A 24,700-nucleotide genomic window follows, 5' to 3' on the forward strand; every position below is an offset into this window, starting at 1 on the left:
GTTTACATAAAATGAAAGTGTTTAATCTCTTTAAATAACCTTCATTTGAAAACAAAGTTCAATGGCTCTTGGGCTCTTGGCAATCTCATGTTTTTTGCCAAATTTGCTTGTAATTCTCTTTCCATTTTTTTGTAATTGTTTTGGGTTTTTTTTCATTTTTGCCCTTTTTATAACGTTTTAGTATTTTTGGTAGTAAGAATAGCTCAGCACATCATAATACTATTTTAGCTGTCAGAAATACCAGAAACCTTGATTGAAAGAGAGAAACAGAAAAATTAACAGACTCGTTCATACACACTTGTAAATAACTGACAAAATTCTAAAACTGAGGTAGTTGCTTGTGTTTATGGGAATATTAACCACATAAATAATGATCACGGTTTAGCTGTTTAACAAACATGTCTGTGTAGTCTAAAAATCTAAACCGCCCTGGATTCACGAAAAGATGTTTTGGTGCTCTATGACTTTCTCTTCCTTTCTCTATGGCAAAGCTTTCAACTGTAACGTCTTATCACTATCTAGATTCAATGAGGCTGCTGCATTTCTTGCTTTTGCTTTTATACAAGCAATAACATTTCCACCTGATTTGCTGTGCTACACCATGTAATATGAGGAAGTCCGCTCAGCCTGAGGTCATTTGTTCCATAATGTGTAAATTGGTGGTATCAATTTTAAGTGAATCATGCAAAGCGAATCATGTGCTGTTTAAAGTCACCAGACTTTAATTGATTCCCTTGCTTCTTACAAAAACTGCTCCAAATACTTCAATTGCTCATTGTAGTTTTTGGAGCTATATGTTTAGCTTTTTTTTGCAGTCTTTCAAACACTTTAAAATAATATAAGAAGGCTTCAGGTTAAACTCTCAGAAAACATAAAATATGCTGAGGTTTTTAAAAAACAAAAAAATCCACCCCATAATCTGTTATGAATTTAATGCAGTTTTTCTTGAGATGTTTGTTCTTAAATTCTCCAGTACAAGGTTGGGCCTCACTGACCCGAGTGAGAATGGTCATTAGAATGGTTCTGTTGGCACTAATAATTCTTTGAACTGTCAGTGTGTCCAGATCTGTGGACTGTTAGAAAACAAATCATTTTTATACCTTTATGTATCTGTTCCTAAGGTTTCCAGCCCAAAATTATGAAAAAGAAATTACAGATAACCGCCAAAATTCATAGGGTAACTGCTAAATATTATAACTAACATATGTTGTGACACTATTCTGCCACTATTAATTGTCTACGAAACTGTTTCTCAACGTTTTCAAGTCAAGCTTATATGGTTCTATTCACAGCATATTGAAAGGTTATGAGTTTTGGAATATGTAGGCCAAAATCAAAATTTTCCTTTTACAAAATTCAATATTTTTTTAAAGTCTCTAATAGTAAAAAAAAACCTAACAGGTAAGCGCCAGAATTCATGCATCTAATGGATGTGCCAATTCTGGGGCAGCTGTTGGCTGTTATTTTTAAATTGGGGAGGGCCCAATAACCATGGGCCTCCCCAGCTTGACAATACTAGCCCCCAGATGTCTGCTTTATCTTGGCTGGGTATTAAATTGGGGGACTTTACGTGGTTTTTTTATTATTTATTTATCTAAATAATTAAAAAAAAAAAGCTAAGTAGGGTCACTTGTATTTTGATACACAACCAAGATAAAGCCCACTGCTGAGGGCTGTAGCTTCCATCTGTCTGGTTTATCTGTGCTGACAGCTAAGAGTAGAAATTTCAATCTTACCCAATAAACATATGAAAGGTGATAAGGAATAGTGCTCAAATTGTGTGGCTGTTGACACACAAACAGTATCAAAAAGCTGGAGAAAAAAGAGCGCAATAGGGTCTTACTCAGTAACAAGGAATAAAAGTAATAAGGGAATGTGGTCACCTTATTAGGTTGTGTATCACACAACCAGATATTAAGCCTGTAACCAGCTGTTATTAGCTGACCCTCTCACTGCTGAAATCTTCAGCAGCGTGTGAAATGGCACCCAACATTTTTTTTGTTGCAATCTTCGCAAATGAAATCTCAAATTGTGCAAATTCATGGGGCTGTAGAATTCTAAGAAATTTGACTGAAAATCAAGACGCTTATCTCAAGAGCCTAACTGCCTTTGTCTGTAATAACATAGGAAAATACCTTCTGCCTCAAGGTGGTTATTTTGTTTTTCTAGGATTCAACACAGCAGAATTAATGAATAACCTATATAGAGTTGTGTTGTTTCATTATTTCTATACTAATATATTGCTCCTTAAAATGTCACAACAGATTTCCAAAAATAAATATGCAGTGCTAAATCTGCCATATTTTTGTACCAAAGAAATTTAGCCTCAGGGCTCGTGCATATGACCGATTTTCCCGGATGAGTCGTATCCTTGGTTTTTACAGATAGAACTTGCAGCCATGATATTGCATGCTCCTTGGACCACTTGGTCTCAGGAAAAAAATCAGAGACATGTCTGATGTTGATCTGAGTGTTGAAACAAATCGAGAATGCAGATCTATGGGTCAATGAACAACATAGGACTGCACAGGCGCACTACAATACTTTGATCTGCCCTGAGCAGGGCAGATCAAGGTGCGCCTGTGCAGGACCTCAGTGCCGGCAAGTGTGTATTACGTGGATGCGTCATGCACACAGACTTCAGAAGACGGAGGAGCAAGATGGCCGAGAGAGGATGCGCCGGTCCCGGAGAACAGCGCCGCCCACCGGGCCAACCAGCACCGCAGTGACCGGTTTACGTGAGTATTATAAAGTGTTTATGTTCTCACAGCGGACTGCGCTCTTATATACAGCATGTTAGAATGCTGTATATAAGAGCCCACTGGTGGTGGCCGTAGCTTATAGGCCATAAAACTGGTGACAGGTTCCCTTAAAGCTTTTACTTGCATAAGAAATGATGTGGGGATTTTGATTGTTATCCTTATATTGCGCTAAAATAGCACCCAGTCCCATGGGACTGGCATCCACAATTAGTTCGGTTCGAAGGGCTTGATCAAAATAGGCCATAGTGGTTGTTGAGCAAAGTTCATTTTTAATTGTTTCAAAAGAGGTCTGACAGTCTTGGGACCATTGAAAAACACAGTTATACTTTGTAAGTTCCTTTAATGGATTGCTGATTGTTGAAAAATTTGGAATATATCTAGCACAGTTGCTTGCCATTCCAAGAAAAGAGCGTACTTCATTGGCATTCTGTAGAATTGAGGCTGCTTTGATGGATTCCACTTTCTTGGGATCAGGTTGTACTCCTTTCGCCGAGACAATGTGACCATAGAACTCTAATGAACTTTTATCAAATTCACATTTTTCTTTTTTTAAAGTGAGTCCAGCAGAGAGCAGGCATTCGAAGATAGCACATAGAGCACAATTGTGTTCAGCTTGAGTTTTACCAAAAACCAGTATCTCATCACTGTAATTTAAGGCATTTGGAATGTGTTGAATGACACTCCTTATCGCATCCTGAAATATTTCCGCTGCTGAGCAAACCCCAAAATCAATCTCTTATATCTTCTGAGGCCCACATGTGTGGAAAATGTTGTCAAGTATCTGGATTCTGGACTCAGTTCTAATTGGTAATAGACCTTATTGAGGTGGAGCTTTGAAAAGACCGTCACTCCATTTAATAGAAGAATGATGTCATCAATCGTGGGGGAGATATATCTTTCTCTCTGGATAGCAGTGTTGGGCAGGCGCATGTCAACGCACAGTCTCACCTGCTCAGGAGTCTGTGATTTTGGAACTACCACCAGTGGAGTAACCCACGGAGTGGGACCAGTAACAGTTTCAATAACGTCCTCATCCATGAGGAATTGGAGTTTCTTTTCTACCTTCTTTCTCAGGTGAAAGGGAATACGTCTATGAGGCTGGGCTACCGGACGAACACTGTCATCCAAATGAAGATGTACTTGAGAGTCATTTAGTTTCCCTAAACTGGTTTTGTTTTCAATTGTTCATATGTATTGCTGTCCATGATATCTGCTGAAGCTCCTGTATCTATTGTAAAGGCGATGTTACAGGGGGACTGTACTGAGCCAGTGGCAGAGGTGTTGAACACATAGTTTAAAGCCACAGATATTTCTTCTGTGTCCTGATTCACCATTTTTACATTTGCGGGCTTTGTCATAAGCAGAGAAGACTTGTTGTGTGCTGACTTGCAGACGGCTGCAAAATGATTCTCTTTTCCGCATTAACTGCACGTCTGTCCTATAGCTGCACATTTGTTCAGGTGGTGAGGGAAATCCTGTCCATATCTATAACATTTCTTTTGTTTCGGGGCTTGCTTGTCTTATGTACTTTCATGTTTGAGATTATGCACATGTAAATTATCCCCATTCTCCATTGCAGTAACCTGATGATCTGCTATTTCTATAGCACGGGCCATTTTGTGTAAGTCATGCAGAGAGAGATCCTGGTGCAGAGCTTTGCGCTTTATATTATTAGACGAGCAGGTGACAATTACTTGAGATAGAATTTCATCATCTACATCTGTGAATGCACATCCATGTGCCAGCTCTTTCAGCCGAGTGACATACAGTAGGTGTCTATGGATTCTTCAGGGAAGCTGCTTAGCAATCCTGAACTTGTATGTTTCATACCTGATGTTTTGTTTGGGGTTGAAATAGTCAGTGAGAGCTTTGGTGCAATTGCTGTACGTGTCTGTCTCGGCTGCAGGTAACGTGCTGTATATGTCATAGACTCCTGTGCCTGCGCAATGCAGGAGCATGGTTTTCTTTCTTTTTTCCTCTTTTATGTCCATAGCTTCTAGGAAGTTCTCAAATCTGTTTAGCCATTTTCTCCAGTTATGGGAGAGATTAATGACATCAGTCATATCAAACTGTGGGAAGGTGTGGAAGTATTCAGCCATGATGGAGGCTCTCAGTGGTGCTGGAGTGTGGAGCGGTAAAACAGGGATCAATAATCACACATGCATCCGGTGATTATATCCCATGCTCGTAGCCAGTTGTAATGTCCACACGGTATAAGGAATCCACGAGAGTAACTTCTAACTGTACTTTATTCTTCTGCAGCTCTCTCCAGCATACAGCATAACAGTTTCATCAGCATGGTCTAAACTGAAACTAAAAACCTCCTTTCCACCTCTCTTCCTGTCTCTACCCACAATTCCCCAGACCTGTTTTTTCTTAAAGAGACAGATATAATCATTGTACATTTCAACAGGTTTATTTGCTAGATGTTTTTATTTTTCATGTAAGGCCTCCTTGACACATCCTTGATTCCGGAAAGTATAACGTCTATTTTCATATGTACCGGAGACACGGACATACGCAGACCCATTAAAATCCATGGGTCTGCGCACACATCCCTGTTTTCTAACGGACATGTATTCATGTGGAGCATGTGTGCTTCACACGGCGACATCTCCATTTTTCTGTCTGATGTGATCCGTGTGACATCAACTTGAAACGTACCAAAGAAAACACGTGTATTTGAAATAAAATTATTTTCTATACTCATCTGTCTCCAGCCTTGCTGTCTTTGGTGCTGCTGTCACTTGCTTCCGGGCTCCCTCATTATGCTCATTACATATTCACTGCACCACGGATGCAGAAGCAGCAGCATAGACGGAGACAGGTGAGTATAGAAGTTCCTGCTCTCCATGTGCTATCACAGATAAGACACAGACAGCACACTGACAACACATGCTGAACACACACATGGATCACACACACATATGAACCCACTCAACGGACCGTGCAAAACGTGTGCGTTTTGCACGGACATGTGAAAGAGGCCTAATAAAGATAATTGGAAACTTCCTTACAGGGGTTTAATATCAGCCTTCCTGTGATTCAACACAGCATATTAATAGATTTAATTAGATGGACCCACATACTTTGTAAACCATATGAATAAGTTCACAAGTTGCTGAATTTGCACGCAGAAAATTTAAAGGCAGATCACAGTAGAAGCAAAATGGATGATGTTTTAATAAATCTCATCCACATGCCATGGAAAAAAAAATCCTCATAAGCCAATAGCAATGGATTTCAACTGATTCTAGAGCCAAATGTTAGTTGGTAGTCTATACACAAATTGGAAACTTTTTAACTTCATTCATGGGCAATTTTCCATTTTTGTTTTTTCCTCCCCTTTTTCCAAGAGTTATAACGTTTTTACATTTTCATCAATATTGCCACATGAAGGCTTTTTTTTTTGCAGGGCGAGATTTACTTTTGAATGTCACCATTCATTCTACATAGTATACTGGAAAACGGGGAAAAAAATACAATTTCAAGTATGGTGAAATTGCAAAAACAGTGCAAAAACAGTGTAATTCCAGACTCGATTTTTGTTTTTTATTTACCATGCTCACTATATGGCAAAACAGTCTTGCCAACATGATTCCCCAGGTCAATATGAGTATGTAAATACCAAACATATATAGTTTTTTTTACTTAAGTGGTGAAAAAATCCAGAAACTTGTCAAAAAATAATTTTTAATTTTGTTTCCATTTTCCTAGGCCCATAAAATTCAAATTTTTTAGGATATGAGGCTTTGTGAGGGCTTATTTTTTTGCACCCTGAGCTGACTTTTTACTGATATGATTTTGTGATAAAAACAATAATATGATTGTCTTTTATTGCATTGTTGCAGTGACCAAAAAAACATAATTCTGGAGTTTTTTGTTTTGTTTTTCTTTTATTACGCCGTTTAGATTAATTTACTTTTTTTTTATTTTTTTGCAATATTTTTTTAAAGTTTTTTTTAACTTTTTATTGCCTTTTAGGGCACTTGAAACTGCAATCATCCGATCATTGTATAGCAAAAAATCAAGATCTCCTATGAATGCTGGGATGAACTGGCGTTCAAATTGGGATCAAGATGACAAGCACAGGGTCATCAACTGATCCCTAACTGTCATGCGATGCCACTTTACGTGGGCATCGATGGTCTGGATCAGTCATGTGCTTTCAGTCAGCGAGTGTTAAATGCCCCTATCAGTGATTCACAGCAGCATTTAATTGGTTAGCCACTGGTGGATCTTGGATCCTCCTATGGCTGTTAGAGGCACTTGATGGCTGATTAAAAGATGTGGGCTCAGCGTGTGAGCACACATCAAAGGCATGGACACAGACGATCACGTAAATATACACAATTTATCTTGGATAGTTTAAAGTTCTGAATTTTTGTGTAATTTTCACATCCTTTTGGTGTATATTTTGAGTTCTTGTTTTTGTTTTTTAAACCCAACATATAGTGTTACATAGTTAATACGGTTGAGAAAAGACCAAGGTCCATCAAGTGCAACCCAGGAATGGGAGAGGGTAAAAGGAAAGGCTATATGTACAACCACAAAGCATGATCTGGTTCACGTCAAGGTAGGTAATCTTTATCTCTTAATCCCAATTGTCGATACAATGGACTAAAATTTCAGAAAAGAGCTTTATATATTTATATAACTATTTATGTAATTTTCTTCTAAAAGTGCATCTAAACCTTTTTTTTAAACCATCAATGGTTCCCAATGTGACCGGCACCCAAGGTAGACAACTCTACAGAATAATACTTCTTATGGTAAAGAAGCATTGTCTCCTCTGGAGATTGAACCTTTCTTTCTCCAGGTGGAAGGAGTAACCCAATATCGTTGTATGCATAAAAGACTCATGAAAGAAATCTAATTTACCTGGAATGTATTCTTTCTCTTTCCAATAAGTCTCTTCCCAATTAGTCTTTTCCTGAGAAGTCTCTGTATAAGAAGAAAGAAAAATATATAACTAAAATTGATTTTTTTTTTTTCTGGTGACTTTTCAGAATTAGCCATCATGTATGCACATGAGGAATAACAATGTAGATTTACAGAAAATGACTTTTCCTATATTAGTCATCAGTTTCTGCCCACTACCGATTCACAATCTAATTTTCAGTTTTCCCTGAGCTCATTTATAGAGTAGGTGAAGATGGCATCTCTGACGTCTCCCATACACTGTACACAAGGAGGACATTCTGCTGCCTTGTCTCTCTGTTCTACAAACTTAAACAGAAGCAGCAGGATGAAGGACAACATATAACCAGTACTAAGCATTGTACCTGTGATTTCAGCCCTCTTGTGATGTAAAAACCATGTATGCAAATAGTAGCTATAATTTTAATAATCACATGAGAAGGTAAGGATCTAACTTTTACATAGGGCTACAGACTTTTTTTTATTTATACATAGCGATGTCCTGTTTTTGTCCTAGTCTTTAGTGGCTGCATAGTGGCAACAGATTAGGAAGGGTTCATGTTTAGGAACCAGCCAAAGAAATAAAGAAAAGCATTGATGTAATCCAAACTGCTGAAATGATGGATCATCCTTTAAGTTTGCAGTATATTAAGAGTATTGCGAATAACATCATGGCAAATAAAACGTACATAAATACTTTTTTGGTGGATAGTATTAGATTGTATAACAACTAGATCTGATATAAAACAAAAACAAACCATCAATACGAGCACAAAATTAAAATGTTAAAGGGGTGGTTCACTACTCAGCATTAGTGGCTACATATTGATTTAAAACTCATAATGAAGACTTTTTTCAAATACCTTGTTTAGTCAATTTTGCCTCTGAGTAGTGCTTTTGTGGTCCGCTCATCCCCTTCACATGACCCCCAGGATCCGTGACCTCTGAGATCCGGTGATGTCACGTTAACTTCCAGTTGGCCTGACATCACCGAGGCGATCCCCAGTCTCCCTGAGAGACTGGGCTGCGGGGTGAAGCATCCCCGCTTGTCCCTGCCCAGCATCTCGACTGATCTCTCCTTCTCTGCAGAGCGCCACAATCATGACTGATATTGGGCTGTGATGAGCAGTAAAACTCCACCCACAGCCCAGTCACTCAGGGAGACTGAGGCCCGCCTCGGTGATGTCAGGTCAACTGGAAGTTGACCTGACATCACCGGATCTCAAAGGTCACAGATCCCGGGGGTCACGTGATGGGGATGAGCGGACGGTAATAGGTTTACGTCAATGTGTGGGCACTTTGCTGAGTAGTGAACCACCTTTTTAATAATCAGTATGACGGGATGATGGGGTTGATGATTTCCAGTATCACAATTGGGGTCTGGTGCTTCAAGGCACATTCTGCTTCAGATGTTAATTATATGCTAATTCTAAACCCAAATGCTCTTTTGAAGATAAAAAGGATTTATTTTGGATATGATATGATATTTTCCCATATAGCTAAAGTTAACACAGTTTATTCCCTCATTTAACTCCAAATTTTGCTCAGGTTTCATTTTCTGTTCTTTTTGCTGTCTAAAATATCTATTAGAATGCCCTCAAACTTTGCTTCATAGATATAAATGGAAAGGAGGCAGATGGAGATTCAATCCTGTTTCTCCCACAAAGGAATGACAGAGTAGGATTTCCTAACCTGTTGGTATATTGTAACACTACAGTGCTTAACCCCTGTACAACCTTCGATATGCATTAAAATGGTGGTCGTTTAAGAGGTTTTCTCATGAACAAATTAATTTTAATCAATAGATCTTGGAATAATAATAATTTCTCGTGCAAAGATAATTGTGTATATATGTCCTTGCTATGTACTGTGTAATGGCCATGTCTGACCGTACAGGAACATGGTCTCATAGAAACATCCCGTTACTAATATAGGGCTTAGTGACAGCTGAGGGCTGCTATTAACTCCTTATTACCCCAATTGTCACTACACCAGGACAAAGAGCTGGGTAAAGTGCTGGGATTGCTAGGCTGCTATTTTTAAGATGGGTGGCTCCCAATAACCATTGGACTCCCCAGACTGAAAATACCAGCCCTCAGCTTTTGGGCTTCATCATAGCTGAATATCAAAATTGGGGGGACCGCAAACTGTTTTTATTAATTATATATTTCAATTTTTATTTAAAAAAAAAAAGTGCATGTGGTTTTTCTTAGTTTGATACACAGCCAAGATAAGCGCACGGCTCAGGGCTACAGCCTGCAGCCATAGGCTTTATCTGTGCTAGATATCATCATAATATGGGGGGGCCTATGCCAATTATTTATTTATTTAATTTTACTGTACGCTATACATTTGCAGATCAGGGCTATGATAGGAAGCATCAGACAGGCTGTCTTACAAGCTCAGGGTGCTGTCTGATTGCAACCAATAACAGACGCCAGTGAGCAAGGGAAGCAGTGAATATGTATAAGCTTAATGAGCGGTCCTGGAAGAAGAATGAGCGGCTGCCGGTGCAGTTAAAGCCGCGCCACAGACTCGGTAAGTATACTGTGATCTCTTTATTATTTTTTTCATTTATTTTACTTTTTTTTTTCCAAGTGGCGGAAATTACCTGAGAATTCTGGCCCGGGCCTAGTACTCAGGTGCCTTTGAAACCGTGGGGGTCCAACTTTACAGTCTAGTCCGCCCATCACAATTTTTCCCCAAAAAACGCATCAAAATCAGATTTGACAAAAATGCCCCCAAAGTGCACCAAAAACACAGCATCATTACGAGCTGGCTTTTGTTTGTTTTTTTACATTTCCAGGCTCTCTGGTACAAGGTGCAGTTTAGGTGCAGTTTTGATGTCTCAAAGATGCAGTTGGTTGTGACAGCAAAACTGCAGTGTGCGCATGTAGCCTAAAGGATGTGAATGACTCAACTCAGAGAAGATATCACCTACAAGGTATCTGGATGTAAATGCTTATTTCTGATACTGACTGCATCTAATCAGTACAGTGTTTTTTGTATTCTCTGCAGCCCAATGATGGCTGGTAAGAACAAATCCCAGCATCTCCTTACCATGCTTAAGAATATACTGGTAGTTGTTGGTTCATGCCATAAAAATATACATGGTAGGGGTTGACCTAAGACTGCAATTGATTAATGCAGCTTCTATGTGTGCTCTATTCCCATGCCATACATACTGTATGGCATGATGCGGTAACACTTTACCACAATCTACTTGTGTGGCAAAGCACATGAAGGGATGAAACTAAGTTGCCTTAAATTATAACTCTTATTTGCTCACGATCTTTATTAACTGGACCATTCCCATCCTGAAACATAGTGAGATCGGATCAAGTGGCTTTGAATGGAATCTCCAAAGCAGACATGAACAAAGCCTGAACGAAATGTTTAAAGGCCCCGTCACACACAGAGATAAATATTTGGCAGATCTGTTGTTGCAGTGAAATCATGGACATATTGTTCCATTTATACACAGCCACAAACCTGGCACTGATTGTCCACAATGTCACTGCAACCACAGATCTGCCGCAGATTTATCTCTGTGTGTGACAGGGCCTTTAGAGAGGCATTTATGTCATACTAGAAGGTGGCCCGATTCTACGCATCGGGTATTCTAGAATTTACGTATTGTGTAGTGCATGTATGATTTTTGTTATATATATATAGATGTTGTTGTCTGTAGTTACCAAGTGTTTGTGTAGGGTGCTGTACATGTTCTGGGTGTTGTCTGGGTGTGACGGGGGGTGAGAGCGGTGTTGTATGTGTGTTGCGTGTGTTGCGTTGTTTGTGGAGCGCTGTGTGTCTGTAGCATTGTGTGTGTGTTGCGCAGTTTGTGTGTGTGTGGTGTGTTTTGGGGGAGGTATGTTTTGTGCAATGTGTGTGTTGTGCGGTATGTGCGTATATTTGTGTGTGCAGCGTTGTCTCTGTGTGTGGGTGTCTGTTTAGGGCAGTTGTTTGTGGTTCCCAGTGTGTGTGTGGTGTGTTGTGCAGTGCGCGCGCGCGTGTGTGTGTGTGTGTTGGGGGGAGGTGTGCACTTCCCATCGTGCTCCATCCCCCATACAGCGCACTCCCCATCGTGCTCCATCCCCCATGCAGCGCACTCCCCATCGTGCTCCATCCCCTATGCTGCGCACCCCCCATCGTGCTCCATCTCCCATGCTGCGCACTCCCAAACGTGCTTCATTCGCCATGCTGCGCACTCCCAAACGTGATCCATCCGCCATGCTGCGCACTCCCAAACGTGCTCCATCCGCCATACTCCGCACTCCCAATCGTGCTCCATCCCCCATGCAGCGCACTCCCCATCGTTCTCCATCCCCTATGCTGCGCACCCCCCATCGTGCTCCATCTCCCATGCTGCGCACTCCCAAACGTGCTCCATCCGCCATGCTGCGCACTCCCAAACGTGCTCCATCCGCCATGCTGCGCACTCCCAAACATGGTCCATCCGCCATGCTGCACACTCCCAAATGTGCTCCATCCGCCATACTCCGCACTCCCCATCGTGCTGCATCCCCCATGCTGCGCACTCCCAAACGTGCTCCATCCGCCATGCTGCGCACTCCCAAACGTGCTCCATCCACCATGCTGCGCACTCCCAAACGTGCTCCATCCGCCATGGTGCGCACTCCCAAACGTGCTCTATCCGCCATGCTGCGCACTCCCAAACGTGCTCCATCCGCCATGCTGCGCACTCCCAAACGTGCTCCATCCGCCATGCTGCGCACTCCCAAACGTGCTCCATCCGCCATGCTGCGCACTCCCAAACGCCCTCCATCCCCCATGCTGCGCACCCCCCATCGTGCTCCATCCCCCATGCTGCACCAGCATCAGCCTCTCTACCCGCAGCATCAGCCTCTCTGCCTGCAGCATCAGCCTCTCTCCTCCCAGCATCAGCCTCTCTACCCGCAGCATCAGCCTCTCTCATCCCAGCATCAGCCTCTCTGTCCCCAGCATTAGCCTCTCTGTCCCCAGCATCAGCCTCTCTGTCCCCAGCATCAGCCTCTCTCATCCCAGCATCAGCCTCTCTCCTCCCAGCATCAGCCTTTTCTGTCCCCAGCATCAACCTTTCTCCTCCCAGCATCAGCCTCTCTCCTCCCAGCATCAGCCTCTCTCCTCCCAGCCTACCCCAGCCTCAGCCTCCCCCAGCATCAGCCTCTCTCCTCCCAGCATCAGCCTCTCTCCTCCCAGCATCAGCCTTTTCTGTCCCCAGCATCAGCCTCTCTCCTCCCAGCCTACCCCACCCTCAGCCTCCCCCAGCCTCAGCCTCCCCCAGCATCAGCCTCTCTCCTCCCAGCATCAGCCTCTCTCTTCCCAGCATCAGCCTCTCTCCTCCCAGCCTACCCCAGCCTCAGCCTCCCCCAGCATCAGCCTCTCTCCTCCCAGCATCAGCCTCTCTCCTCCCAGCCTACCCCAGCCTCAGCCTCCCCCAGCATCAGCCTCTCTCCTCCCAGCATCAGCCTTTTTGGTCCCCAGCATCAGCCTCTCTCCTCCCAGCCTACCCCAGCCTCAGCCTCCCCCCGCATCAGCCTCTCTTCTCTCAGCCTCCCTATCCCAGCCTTCCCCAGGATCAGCCTCTCTCCTCCCAGCCTCCTCCAGCACGCCGTGCTCCTCTGCCGACACTCACAGATCCGATCGCATACACTCACACCCCCCCGATCGCATACACTCACACACACCCGATCGCATACACTCACACACACCCGATCGCATACACTCACACACACCCGATCGCATACACTCACGCACACACACATTGACGATATTGCACATACGCGCTCATACTCACAACATCCGGAGATACCACATGCTTCTGTCCATGTGATCCTCCGGCAGGTCCTGGAAGCTCACAGCACAGTATCGCCGCCGAGAAGCAAGCGATATCCCAGGATGTTGTGAGTATGTGGATGCGATGTGATGTGTGTGTGAGAGTGAGTGTGATCTGATGTGTGTGTGTGTGTGTGTGTGCTGTTATGTGTGTGCGTGTGTGTATGTTCCGCCGCTGCAGGACCTTGATGTGTGGATGCGATGTGATGTGTGTGTGAGGTGTGTGTGAGAGTGAGTGTGATCTGATGTGTGTGTGTATATGTGTGTGTGTGTGTGTGTGTGCTGTTATGTGTGTGTATGTTCCGCCGCTGCAGGACCTTGATGCGCTGGTAACTATGCTACCATGGTTACCAGCGTATCTCGTCCCCCGCTCGCACGGGAGCCCACACCAGCATACGCCGGCCAGCCCCAGCAATGCGAGGGTATGTGTCGGCTGGTTTGGCGGCGTACGCTGATGTGGGCTCCCAGGGGTACAGTACTCACCTGGTAGTCGTGGCTCCGTGACCGTGTCGGTTCGGGGAATGTGTGGGGGGGGCGGGGCCAGAGCTAGCGTGCATTGCGTGAGGGGGCGGGGCGTGGCCGAGTTGCCAATGCCTGCAGGGTGCCAGGGCGAGAGGCCAATCTGTGGGGGGGGGCGGAGCCTGGGCGAGCGGCCGGCCAATCCGTGTGGGGGCGCAGCCTGGGCGAGCGGCCAATCCGTGCGGGGGGCAGGGCCATGGCGAGCCCAGCGGCCAATCAGCTTTGTGTCACCGTAAGGACACAATTTTGGAGCAAGACAGACAGACAGACAGACAGACAGACAGATAGACAGACAGACAGACAGAATAAGGCAATTATATATATAGATTTTACAAAATGTATGACATCTGGATGCGAAACTTGCACTGAGTGTGTGTGGATGCCATCGTACAACCTTCTTGCTAATTCCCTATGTAGGTAAACACAGTGATAGTTTGTTTTAATAGGACTTCTTCTATTTCTATGTTTTTGGTAAATTCTTTATTTAAAGGGAATCTGTCACCAGTTTTGGTGCCTATAAGCTGCGACAACCACCACTGGGCTCTTATATACATCATTCTAACATGCTGTATATAAGAGCACAGGCCGCTGTGTAGAGCGTAAAAATGACGTTATAATACTCACCTAAATGGTCAGTGTGGAGCAGATGGGTCAGATGGGTGTCTCCATTCTCCAGGTGCGGCGCCTCCTCTTTCGGCCATCTTTGTCCTCCTTCTTCTGAAGCCTGGGTGCATGACGCGTCCTATGTCCTATGTCTGCTCATGCGCACTACAATACTTTGATCTGCCCTGCTCAGGGCAGATCAAAGTGCGCCTGCGCAGAATCTCAATGCCGGCTAGTGTGGATAACGTAGGACGCGTTATGTACCCAGGCTTCAGAAGAAGGAGGACAAAGATGGCTGAAAGAGGAGGTGCCGCATCTGGAGAACGGAGACACCCATCTGACCCATCTGCACCGCAGCGACTTTATTATAAAGTCATTTTTACGCTCTACACAGCGGCCTGGGCTGTTATATACAGCATGTTAGAATGCTGTATATAAGAGCCCACTGGTGGTGGCTGCAGCTTATAGGCCCCAAATCTGGTGACAGGTTCTCTTTAATACTAATTTGACACACTTGTGTTTTTTAAATGTTTCTTACTGACAGATGTTTGAAACAATTATACACTTGTCTTTTTTGTAAAAAAAATAAAAAGCACCCGATAGATCCTATTGATCTATAGGAGGTACATTGTTTCCATCATGGTGTCCATTGATTCATGGCATCCATTGGATTCCTGCCTTGTTTTGATGTAGCATACAGCTAAATCTATGACAGGCCCCTGAACAGTGTCTGATGCAGGTGTGAACAAAGTCGGACAGCACAGAATAAAGTATATTTTGATCTGGATATAAAGACTCCAAAACTCACAATCATGAACGAGTTAAATACTACAAGAATTACTATAATTTTGTTTTTAAACTGTAACTTAAATTACATATTGCTATTCATACAATAAGGTAAGTGAATAAGGGGCTAAAATGGAAGAACACGTCACTGTGATCCAAACAGCTACCCCAGATACTCACGTTTTATAGCAACACAATATCCAGCCAATGGGCCATTGGTTTTGCTTGGCTGATCCCATGTAACATCAATTGTTGTATTAGTTGATAAAACACGCAAATTTTGTACCGCTTCTGGGTCTGAAACAGAATAAAACAAATATGAGTATATGTTTATACTGAAAGGTTTTCTAATTATATAAAAACTTCATATTTGCCCAATGTTTACAACATATGTATTTTTTCTATAAATTTCAGTTAAAGCAAAGCTGGCCGTCCTATATACTGTCTGTGTAACCAGAGGTAATTCCTGCAAATAACGTACCCTGATCAAAGGTTCTGATTTATGATAAAAGCTATCGGAGCTAAATTATTTTGGATCATGCACCTAAAAAAATAATATTAATGCTTGGAGGTCTCCCCCTTTTTTCAAGAAACAATGTTTTTTATAGAATTATTTGGAAGTGAATCAACAAAGCATTAATCTAATAGTGTACAGCACATTGACTATGCTGCTTTATACTGGGAGACTAGAAAAATGGTCTTAATATGTAGAATTATCTTTTATGTTCTGAAAAATAAAAAAAGAGAATTTTACACTTAAAACTAGCTAAAATGATATGTTATAAAATATTGAGCTTAAAGGGAATCTGTCACCTGGTGTTTACCACCAAATCTGAGAGCAGCATGATGTAGGAGCAGAGACCCTGATTCCAGCAGTATATCACATTCTGGGTTGTTTGCTGTAGTTTTGATAAAATCACTGTTTTATTTGCTGCAGATCTTGTAGTTCTCTTAATTTTAAGCTCTGTATAAAACACTGATTGGCAGCTTTCTGCCTATGCACTGTGTACTCAGATACCGGTCAATCAGTGGTGGGGGTGGAGTTATACAGAGGTTATTAATATGGATGACTACATGGCAGCAGGTTTACTGGTTCTCTAGTGATAATCTGCTGATAAAACTGGAATTTTGTCAAAACTACACTCAGTAGTCCAATCTCTGTGTTTTGGTACAGCAGTGAAGAGACCCTGATTCCAGCAGTATATCACAGTCTGGGTTGTTTGCTGTAGTTTTGATAAAATCACTGTTTTATTTGCTGCAGATCTTGTAGTTCTCTTAATTTTAAGCTCTGTATAAAACACTGATTGGCAGCTTTCTGCCTATGCACTGTGTACTCAGATACCGGTCAATCAGTGGTGGGGGTGGAGTTATACAGAGGTTATTAATATGGATGACTACATGGCAGCAGGTTTACTGGTTCTCTAGTGATAATCTGCTGATAAAACTGGAATTTTGTCAAAACTACACTCAGTAGTCCAATCTCTGTGTTTTGGTACAGCAGTGGAGAGCCTGTGCTGGACCCAGGGAGGGTGAATATCTTTGTTTGTTGTTTTACAATTATGTAATAGTTTGGGCACCACTTTTGTGAAAGCGAAAAACCTCTTTAAAAATGAGAACAAACTAATTTCTTTGGGAAAGTCACCCCCTTGTTGGTTATATGAGAGCTATGTGTCATCTTTAAATTCTCAGATTTATTTCAATTTTTCTCTTTCTCTTGAATAGCGGGCTTGTACCAACTGATCAATCATGGTTGGTCTATCCTAAGGATGAGTCTTCAATATTTTATCCTGAAAGGTTTTGTAAATCTGCATATACCTAGACGTTGCAGTGGATGTGTGGGCGGGCAGTGCGCTGCAAGAATGACAATTACATTATTATTATTATTATTATTATTATTAATAATAATAATAATAATAATAATAATAAAATGCTTCAAAAACCAATCGGATCAAGTCCTTTATTTTTATGCTCAGCAAAAATTAAAGTTGATATCCGTTTTATTGCTGTTGGCATCACAACAAGTACTTGCTGGAACATAGAAAGATTCATAACAACTGATGAACAGAAATGTTTTTCTGTTGCCTATAGAAACCAGCGACATTTCAATTTTTAAAGAGTTTGTCGTTTGTTGCTAAGGTCAACAATGAGGTTTTCTACACAGAGAGATTCATGCATGATGGCTGCTGCCTCCCAAGTGGAGGTCTCCTATATTTGACACCGCACAGATTCACGGAGATCGACATATTGTTATATTATTAAATTATATTTAGAAATCACACACAAATTTAGCCCCCAGCTATAACCTGCTAGATGCCATTACTGCGAATAGCGTATTTGTTACATAGCCTCTCATTGTTACTTGTTCCCTTTTTCACACATTCACACATACATTTATTATATCATTATCATATTAAAACATTTTACTACATATTGCATCATTCTGTTAAGTATGGGCTTACCTCCAATCGTGGTCATTACAGTTTCAGTTTTGTTATTTATTGTTTTGCCCTTGTACTGTAAAGTAGATATACAATTGTATTCTGTGTAAGCTTCCAGGCCTATCACAACTTCCTTCCCGGGGATGGGTTTTCCATCTACAGATGATTAAAAAAAAAGATTTTACAAATGCATTGTAAATGATAATGTAAAAGAGCTGAGTTGATTATTTGGCAGAAAAGTGTAATTTTAAAATCTTTATTTCATGCAGGATTGCAAGTGAAAATACTATTTTAAATTATCCCTTACTAAATAGAAGTTCAACATATTAAAGAAATATGGCATAAGTTGTAATCAAAGGGGTTGCCTTAGAGAGGTTTTCCTTTACTAATATGACCCCCTTTCATTTGTCCTAACTATTCCTAACTAACACTTTACCAATATACTTCTGCGTCCTACTCTGCTCATGTAAGCTTATCGCACTGCAGCACATACATATCTTTAGTAATGTTTTGCTTTAACCCTTCAAGTCTGGAGACTGGAATCAGACAAACTGAGCAGGGCATGTCATTGGTGGGTGCGGGGCTGCCTCTCTGTGAGTGACAGCAGTCTGGGTAAGTCACAGAGAGGCATCCATACTTCCAATAGTGACATGCCCTGCTCAGTTTTTCCAATTACGGTCTCCAGCCTAGAAGAATTAAAGCAAAATATCAATAAAGGTATAAATGCGCCACAGAAAAATAAGCTTACAGTAGCAGAGTAGGGAGCAGAAGTATATTGGGAAAGTGTTAGTAAGGAATAGTTAGGACAAATGAAGAGGGTTACATTAGTAGTGGAAAACTCCTTTAAGACTTAATTTCCATTTAGAGCTGACAAGTGCATGGCCAAGCTCTGCAGATCCTTTGTTATTGAGAATATGAAGGCCTCTGAATTTAGTCTTCCACCAATCTACTTTTAAAATGTGTCTAGTAAAGGTTTTTCTAAAATTGGCCAAACACATTAGATTTCTGTATTGTTCTCTCTTCTTCTCCTTTTATTTCAGCTAAAATTGGGAAGCTGTCATGCAAAGTAAGTGAAATTCAGCATAGCCTGCCAATTTTAGTAGTGGCCAGCCAACCATCTAATATATTTGGGTGCCTCACAACCATTCCCCAGACATCGGGGGACATGAAGGGATCCATCCTTTGGAATTTCAAACATTTCTGATTTAGGGGAGATAAGCTGCTGCCAGACTTTTCTTACTTTTCTCTACCTTTTGAAAACAAATTAGAACTTGGAAATTCAAGCATTCGTGTTGTAGGGAGCAGTCAGACAGAATGTGTGCCAGTCAAATGTTCATCCAACAGCTATCTCATGGGTATGGCCAGTTTAATATTCCCTGCTTAATCTGTCAGGAGACAGTGAGAAGGCCCTCAATATTTATGTGATGGTTGGGTTCTCAGCCCTTAGCTAGGTGTGTCCAGATGACTTTTATCTTATGAGGCCTGTACAATTGATTACACACTGTAGTTTGGTAATATTTATGTCCCTAACAAAAATTATATAATCCTTAAAATAGCAACTTTATTCAAACTTGCTTAAAAACCATCCAACTAACACAGTGAACTAAAATGCAAAGTAAAAGGGAGGAGCGTGGAGATCACACCCTAAGAAATATACCTCCCTCCTATCCTAGCGCGGAGTTCGGCACCCTAATGATACAGACGATATGGCGCCGCCACTCTCTGAAGGCTATCCCTAAACTTCCCTACCTTGCCCACACAAAGATATGAAAAAGTGTGCAAAGCAACGGACAAGGTACAGAATTTGAGGATTTGGACAATTGGACAATAAAAAATAATATTTATGTCCCTTCAGTAATATTACAGAAGTCTTCTGTAGCTAACAAGTTTTACACTAAAGAATGTAATTCTATTAAGTTCCATTCCCACTCTGCTTTTAAAAATGCCTAATTTTCAGCACAGGCTGTAGAATTCCCAGCTGTTTCTGGTTGTGCAAGAATCTTGATTTCAATGGGATCAATTGATATGTATAAACCACGTGGTTTCTGTCAAAGACAACAGCTTATATTTTTCTAAAATGGCAAACACACTGAAGCCTAATAGTATATGAAGGTCACTGTGAAGGGAAGGGAAGAGAGCTGTGATATTTAAAGGGAATGCTGGATCCTTTGCTATCAGCAGTATATAAGAAGTGTTATATGTCATATAACTCATGTCTTTGATGATACTGAGACTGATGAAAACTGTTCATGAAAGTACAGGAAGTATGAATCTAAAATAGTGACAGTGGCCAGTGTGAAACTTTGTAAGATTTCTAGGTATTATTGTTTTTGTTTAATGTGGTTTGTGATATGAAAAAATAAATCGTCAAACAATTTTTAAAACTATATTTTACATAAAAACCTTATTTAAACAATTACTAATTTTCTGATGCTAAAATCCCTTTAAAATTGGTACTAGAATATGAGGCTACAACTCCTAAAGATTTAGAGTTCAACACTGAAGTATTAAAATTATTATTGACCACAAATCTCACCCTGAGTATTTTTTTCATTCTATACTCTGTAATGTAATTTTTTTACGGTTACCTCTGTAAAGCCCGCTTTACACGTTGCAATGTATCTTACGATGTGTCGGCGGGCTCACGTCGTAAGTGACGCACATCCGACATTGTAAGGTACATTGCAGTGTGTGACAGGTATGTGCGATTGCGATTGAACGGTAAAACGTTCATCGCATGCACATCGTTTATTTCTCTAGAATTGAACGTAAGATTGTTCATCATACCCAGGATAGCACACATTGCAGTGTGTGACACCCCGGGAACGATGAACAGATCATACCTGCGTCCTGCGGCTCCCGGCCCACAATGTGGAAGGAAGGAGGTGGGCGGGATGTTTACGTCCCGCTCAGCTCCGCCCCCTCCGCTTCTATTGGCCGGCTTCCGCGTGACGTCGATGTGACGCCGAACGTCCCTCCAACTCCAGGAAGTGGACGTTCGCCGCCCACAGCAAGGTCGTATGGACGGGTAAGTACGTGTGACGGGGGTTAATCGTTTGTCCGGCACATTCAACAAATTGAACGTGCCACACATACGATGGGGGCGGTTACGATCGCATACGATATCGTATGCTGGATCGTAAGGTGTAAAGCAGGCTTAAAACTGCAGTCAAAATGCAGCCAAAACTGCACCTTGTCAGAGAGAGCCTGGAAATGTCACAAAAAACGCATGTAATTTTAGGTGCGTTTTTGGTGCGTTTTCGGTGTGTTTTTGGTGCGTTTTTCACACCCTGCGTTTTTGCTGCGTTTTTGTGACAAATGTTGACAAAAACGCAGGAAGAATGAACATGCTGCATTTTATTTGTCACAAACCTTTGACAAATAAAACGCTGACAAATAAACTGCAACGTTCGCATGACAAATCGGACTTCTCATAGACTTTGCTGGGAAGTCAAATGTCAGAAAGTTCTGACAACAAAATTGCAGCAACAAAAAAGCAGGAAAAAAAGCAGCGTGCGCATGTATGCAACCACTTTTTATGGAGCCTGTATTCAATGAAGTGACAGCAGGGGAACATGTTCTGTGTGGCATAAGGTGTACAGCTAATCTTATATTTTTACCTAAGCAAATCAATTCCAACAATAGGAGATTTATAAAGGAAATGTAAAAAAATAACTTAAAAAAATGTTTTGTTCAGATCCCATTTCTGCCAATATATGTTCATGAAAAATAACCTCATGCCTGCATTATCTGAACATGGCTATAGCAATAGTTCACACTATTAGCAGCACTAAAATTTAAGGGAAATGTATGGCAAAGGAGTTCTGTAATATATAAAGAACACTTACAAAAAGGTTTTCTTGGCTTCTGATATTTGAGCCAGCTGTTTACGGCTGTTGATCCCGTATTGAAGATACAACTTACCTTTTTCTGAACACTCAGATATAATATCTACTGCACACTGTTCTGTATTTACATTCTTCCATTCAAACTGAATTTGGTTTGTGTCTGCTGTGACAGTTAAATTGTAATCTTCTTTTTCTGTAAGAGAGTTAAAGTCAGTGTATTAACCTCTTGAAGGCCAAAAAAATTATATTCAGCATTTCCTCCGTCTTTTCTATATATTTTAATTATCTGTAGCTATATCAGGCCTTGTTTTTGTGAAATTGATTTGTGCTGCCTTTGGTAATATTTTAAAGCAACTATGGATTACTGAGTAATTTCTATTAACGCCTTTACCTCCCCACCCTGTTTTTACCCTCATGCCAAGCTCAATTTTTACAATTCCGCCAAGCATCACTTTATGAGTTAATAACTCTGGAACGCTCTGGATTCCAGTGATTCTGAGATAATTATTTTAGCAACACATTATACTTCATGTCAGTAGTAAATTTATGATCATATTTTTTGTGCTTCTTTGTGAAAATATCAGAAAAAAAGATAAAATTTAGCAATTTTTACATTTTTAATTTTTATGCCCTAAACCAGAGTTATGTCACACAAAATAGTTAATAAATAACATTTACCATATGTCTATTATATAACAGCCCCCACAAGTGACCCCATTTTAGAAACTAGACCCTCAAGTAATTTATCTACATGTGTGATGAGCACCTTGAACCCGAAATGCTGCACAGAATTATATAACGCTGAGCAGAGAAAATAGAAAATCCTATTTTTCCCACAAAAATGTTATTTTAGCCATACTAGCCATACATTTTGCATTTTCACAAGGGTAACAGGAGAAAATGCACCATTCAATTTGATGTGCAATTTCTCCTGAGTACGCTGATACCCCATATGTGGTGGAAATATACTATTTTGGCTTAGAAGAGAAGGAGCACCATGTGACTTTTGTAACTCAAAATTGGCTGAAATCGTTAGCAGATGCCATGTCGCGTTTGGAGAGCCCCTGATGTGCCTAAACACTGGAGCTCCCCCTCAAAATACCCCTTTTTTGGAACCTAGACCCCTAAGGAATTTATCTAAATGTGTGGTAAGCACTTTGAACAACAAGGTGCTTCTCAAAATTTTAGAACGTTGAACCCTGAAAATAAAAAAACACATTTTTTTCCACAAAAATGTTGCTTTAGCCTCAAAATTACTATTTTCACAAGGATGACATGAGAAAATGTACCAAACAATTTGTGGTACAATTTCTAGTGAGTACCGATACCCCATATGTAATGGAAAACTGCTACTTGGGTGCATGGCTCGGAAGGGAAGGAACGCTATTTTATCTGGAAAAGATTGCGGACACCATCTCACATTTCCTGTGACTCAAGACTCAAGAGTCCCTGACCTGCCAAAACATCAGAAACACCACCCCCACCACCCCACACACACACACACACACACACACACACACACACACACACCATTAGGAAAACTACACCTCTTAAGGAATTCATCTTGGAGTGTAAAAATCAATTTTAACCCTCAAGTGATTAATTGAATTGAATAACATTGGGCTGTGAAAATAAAGAATTGCCATTTTTTTCAACTAAAATGTTGCTTTGACCCCAAAGTTTTAATTTTTAAAACTTATAACAGGTGAAACTGGGCCTTAAAGTTTGTTACACAATTTCTCCTGAGTATGCCAGTACCCCATATGTGGTCAAAAACTACTTTTGAGCATCTGAGCTGCCCAAATAGCACCTCCCCCATAAGTGACCCCATTTTACAAAGTATGCCCCTCAATAAATTTATCAGGTGTGTCACAAAATTTTATACTATTGGCCGGTGAAAAATACTAATAACATTTTTACCACTAACATGTTGTTTTAACCCCAGATGTACAATCTTCACAAGGGGAGTAGGTAAAAAAGGCCACATAATGTGTTACAGTTTATCCTGAACATGGCAATACTCCACTTGTGACCGCTTAGCTGGGCTCGGAGGAAAGGAGCGCTATTTGACTCTTGGAGGACAAATTTTTCTAGCAAAGCCTGCAGACTCTATTTACAGAGCCCCTACACTCCAGAACAGCAGAAACCCCCCAAGTAACCCCATTTTGGAAATCACACCCCTCTAGGAATTCATCTACAGATGTAGTGATAATTTTGTCTCTGGAAAACACCCATGAAGTCTGACGTAGAAAATGTTGCAGAATTTAAAAATTGCAAATAAGTTCTTGTAATGTCCAGAACATTGTAGTGCCCGAACATTGTGCCCACCTTGTGCTTCGGGCTTTCCTCACTACAACATTGCTAAACTTGTGGACATTAACAGTGGTTTAGATACATTGTGGCCAACAGGGTGAGATGAAAAATGACCGCAAAACAGCTGCTTTACCGGATGTTCTTTATTCAATCTTAGTGCAGGGTAAACATCGCGGCGGGAGGAGACCTGGATACCTCCCTGGATACCTGTCAATAGGCTTCTACGGGTCCTGTAGAAGCCTATTGACAGGCGAAACGGCCGTCGTCCTCTGTGAGGGGCCGGTATCCAGGTCTCCTCCCGCCGCGATTTTTACCCTGCACTAAGATTGAATAAAGAACATCCGGTATAGCAGCTGTTTTGCGGTCATTTTTCATCTTACCCTGTTGATTGGATCGTACTTTCTTACTTGACCAGCACGCTGTGCCCGGAGTAATTCTTATACTGGTGCTGCAAGCTCCTTCAAGTGAAAGTTAATCATCTGGGTAACGGAGACGCACGAGTGGTGCAGGACTCAGCTTCTTATTGCACGTTAGATACATTGTGGTGCTCAGATGGAAGCAGACATTTAGAATTGGGAGAGCAGATTTTTCTACATTTCTTTTTTTGGCGGGAGGGAGCCATAATGGTTTTCCATAGCCTTTGTGCTACCAGTAACATTTAAGCCACCTATATTAC

The 24,700-nt window shown here is 41.4% G+C and overlaps 1 protein-coding gene across 5 annotated transcripts in view; it reads right to left on the reverse strand.

Moving 5' to 3' along the window:
* PTPRC (protein tyrosine phosphatase receptor type C) overlaps window positions 1–24,700 on the reverse strand; it is a 297,791-nt gene that overhangs the window by 101,958 nt on the left and 171,133 nt on the right. For all 5 annotated transcript variants that reach the window (XM_075322141.1, XM_075322140.1, XM_075322139.1 and 2 more), the window contains 4 exons: window positions 21,788–21,904; window positions 17,885–18,019; window positions 15,606–15,722; window positions 7,644–7,706 (listed from right to left, as the gene is read on the reverse strand). In XM_075322141.1, the coding sequence (XP_075178256.1) occupies window positions 7,644–7,706; window positions 15,606–15,722; window positions 17,885–18,019; window positions 21,788–21,904 (432 nt within the window). The remainder of the gene's footprint in view (window positions 1–7,643; window positions 7,707–15,605; window positions 15,723–17,884; window positions 18,020–21,787; window positions 21,905–24,700) is intronic.

This window comes from Anomaloglossus baeobatrachus, chromosome 8 (assembly GCF_048569485.1).
Source record: "Anomaloglossus baeobatrachus isolate aAnoBae1 chromosome 8, aAnoBae1.hap1, whole genome shotgun sequence".
Lineage (NCBI taxonomy): Eukaryota > Metazoa > Chordata > Amphibia > Anura > Aromobatidae > Anomaloglossus > Anomaloglossus baeobatrachus.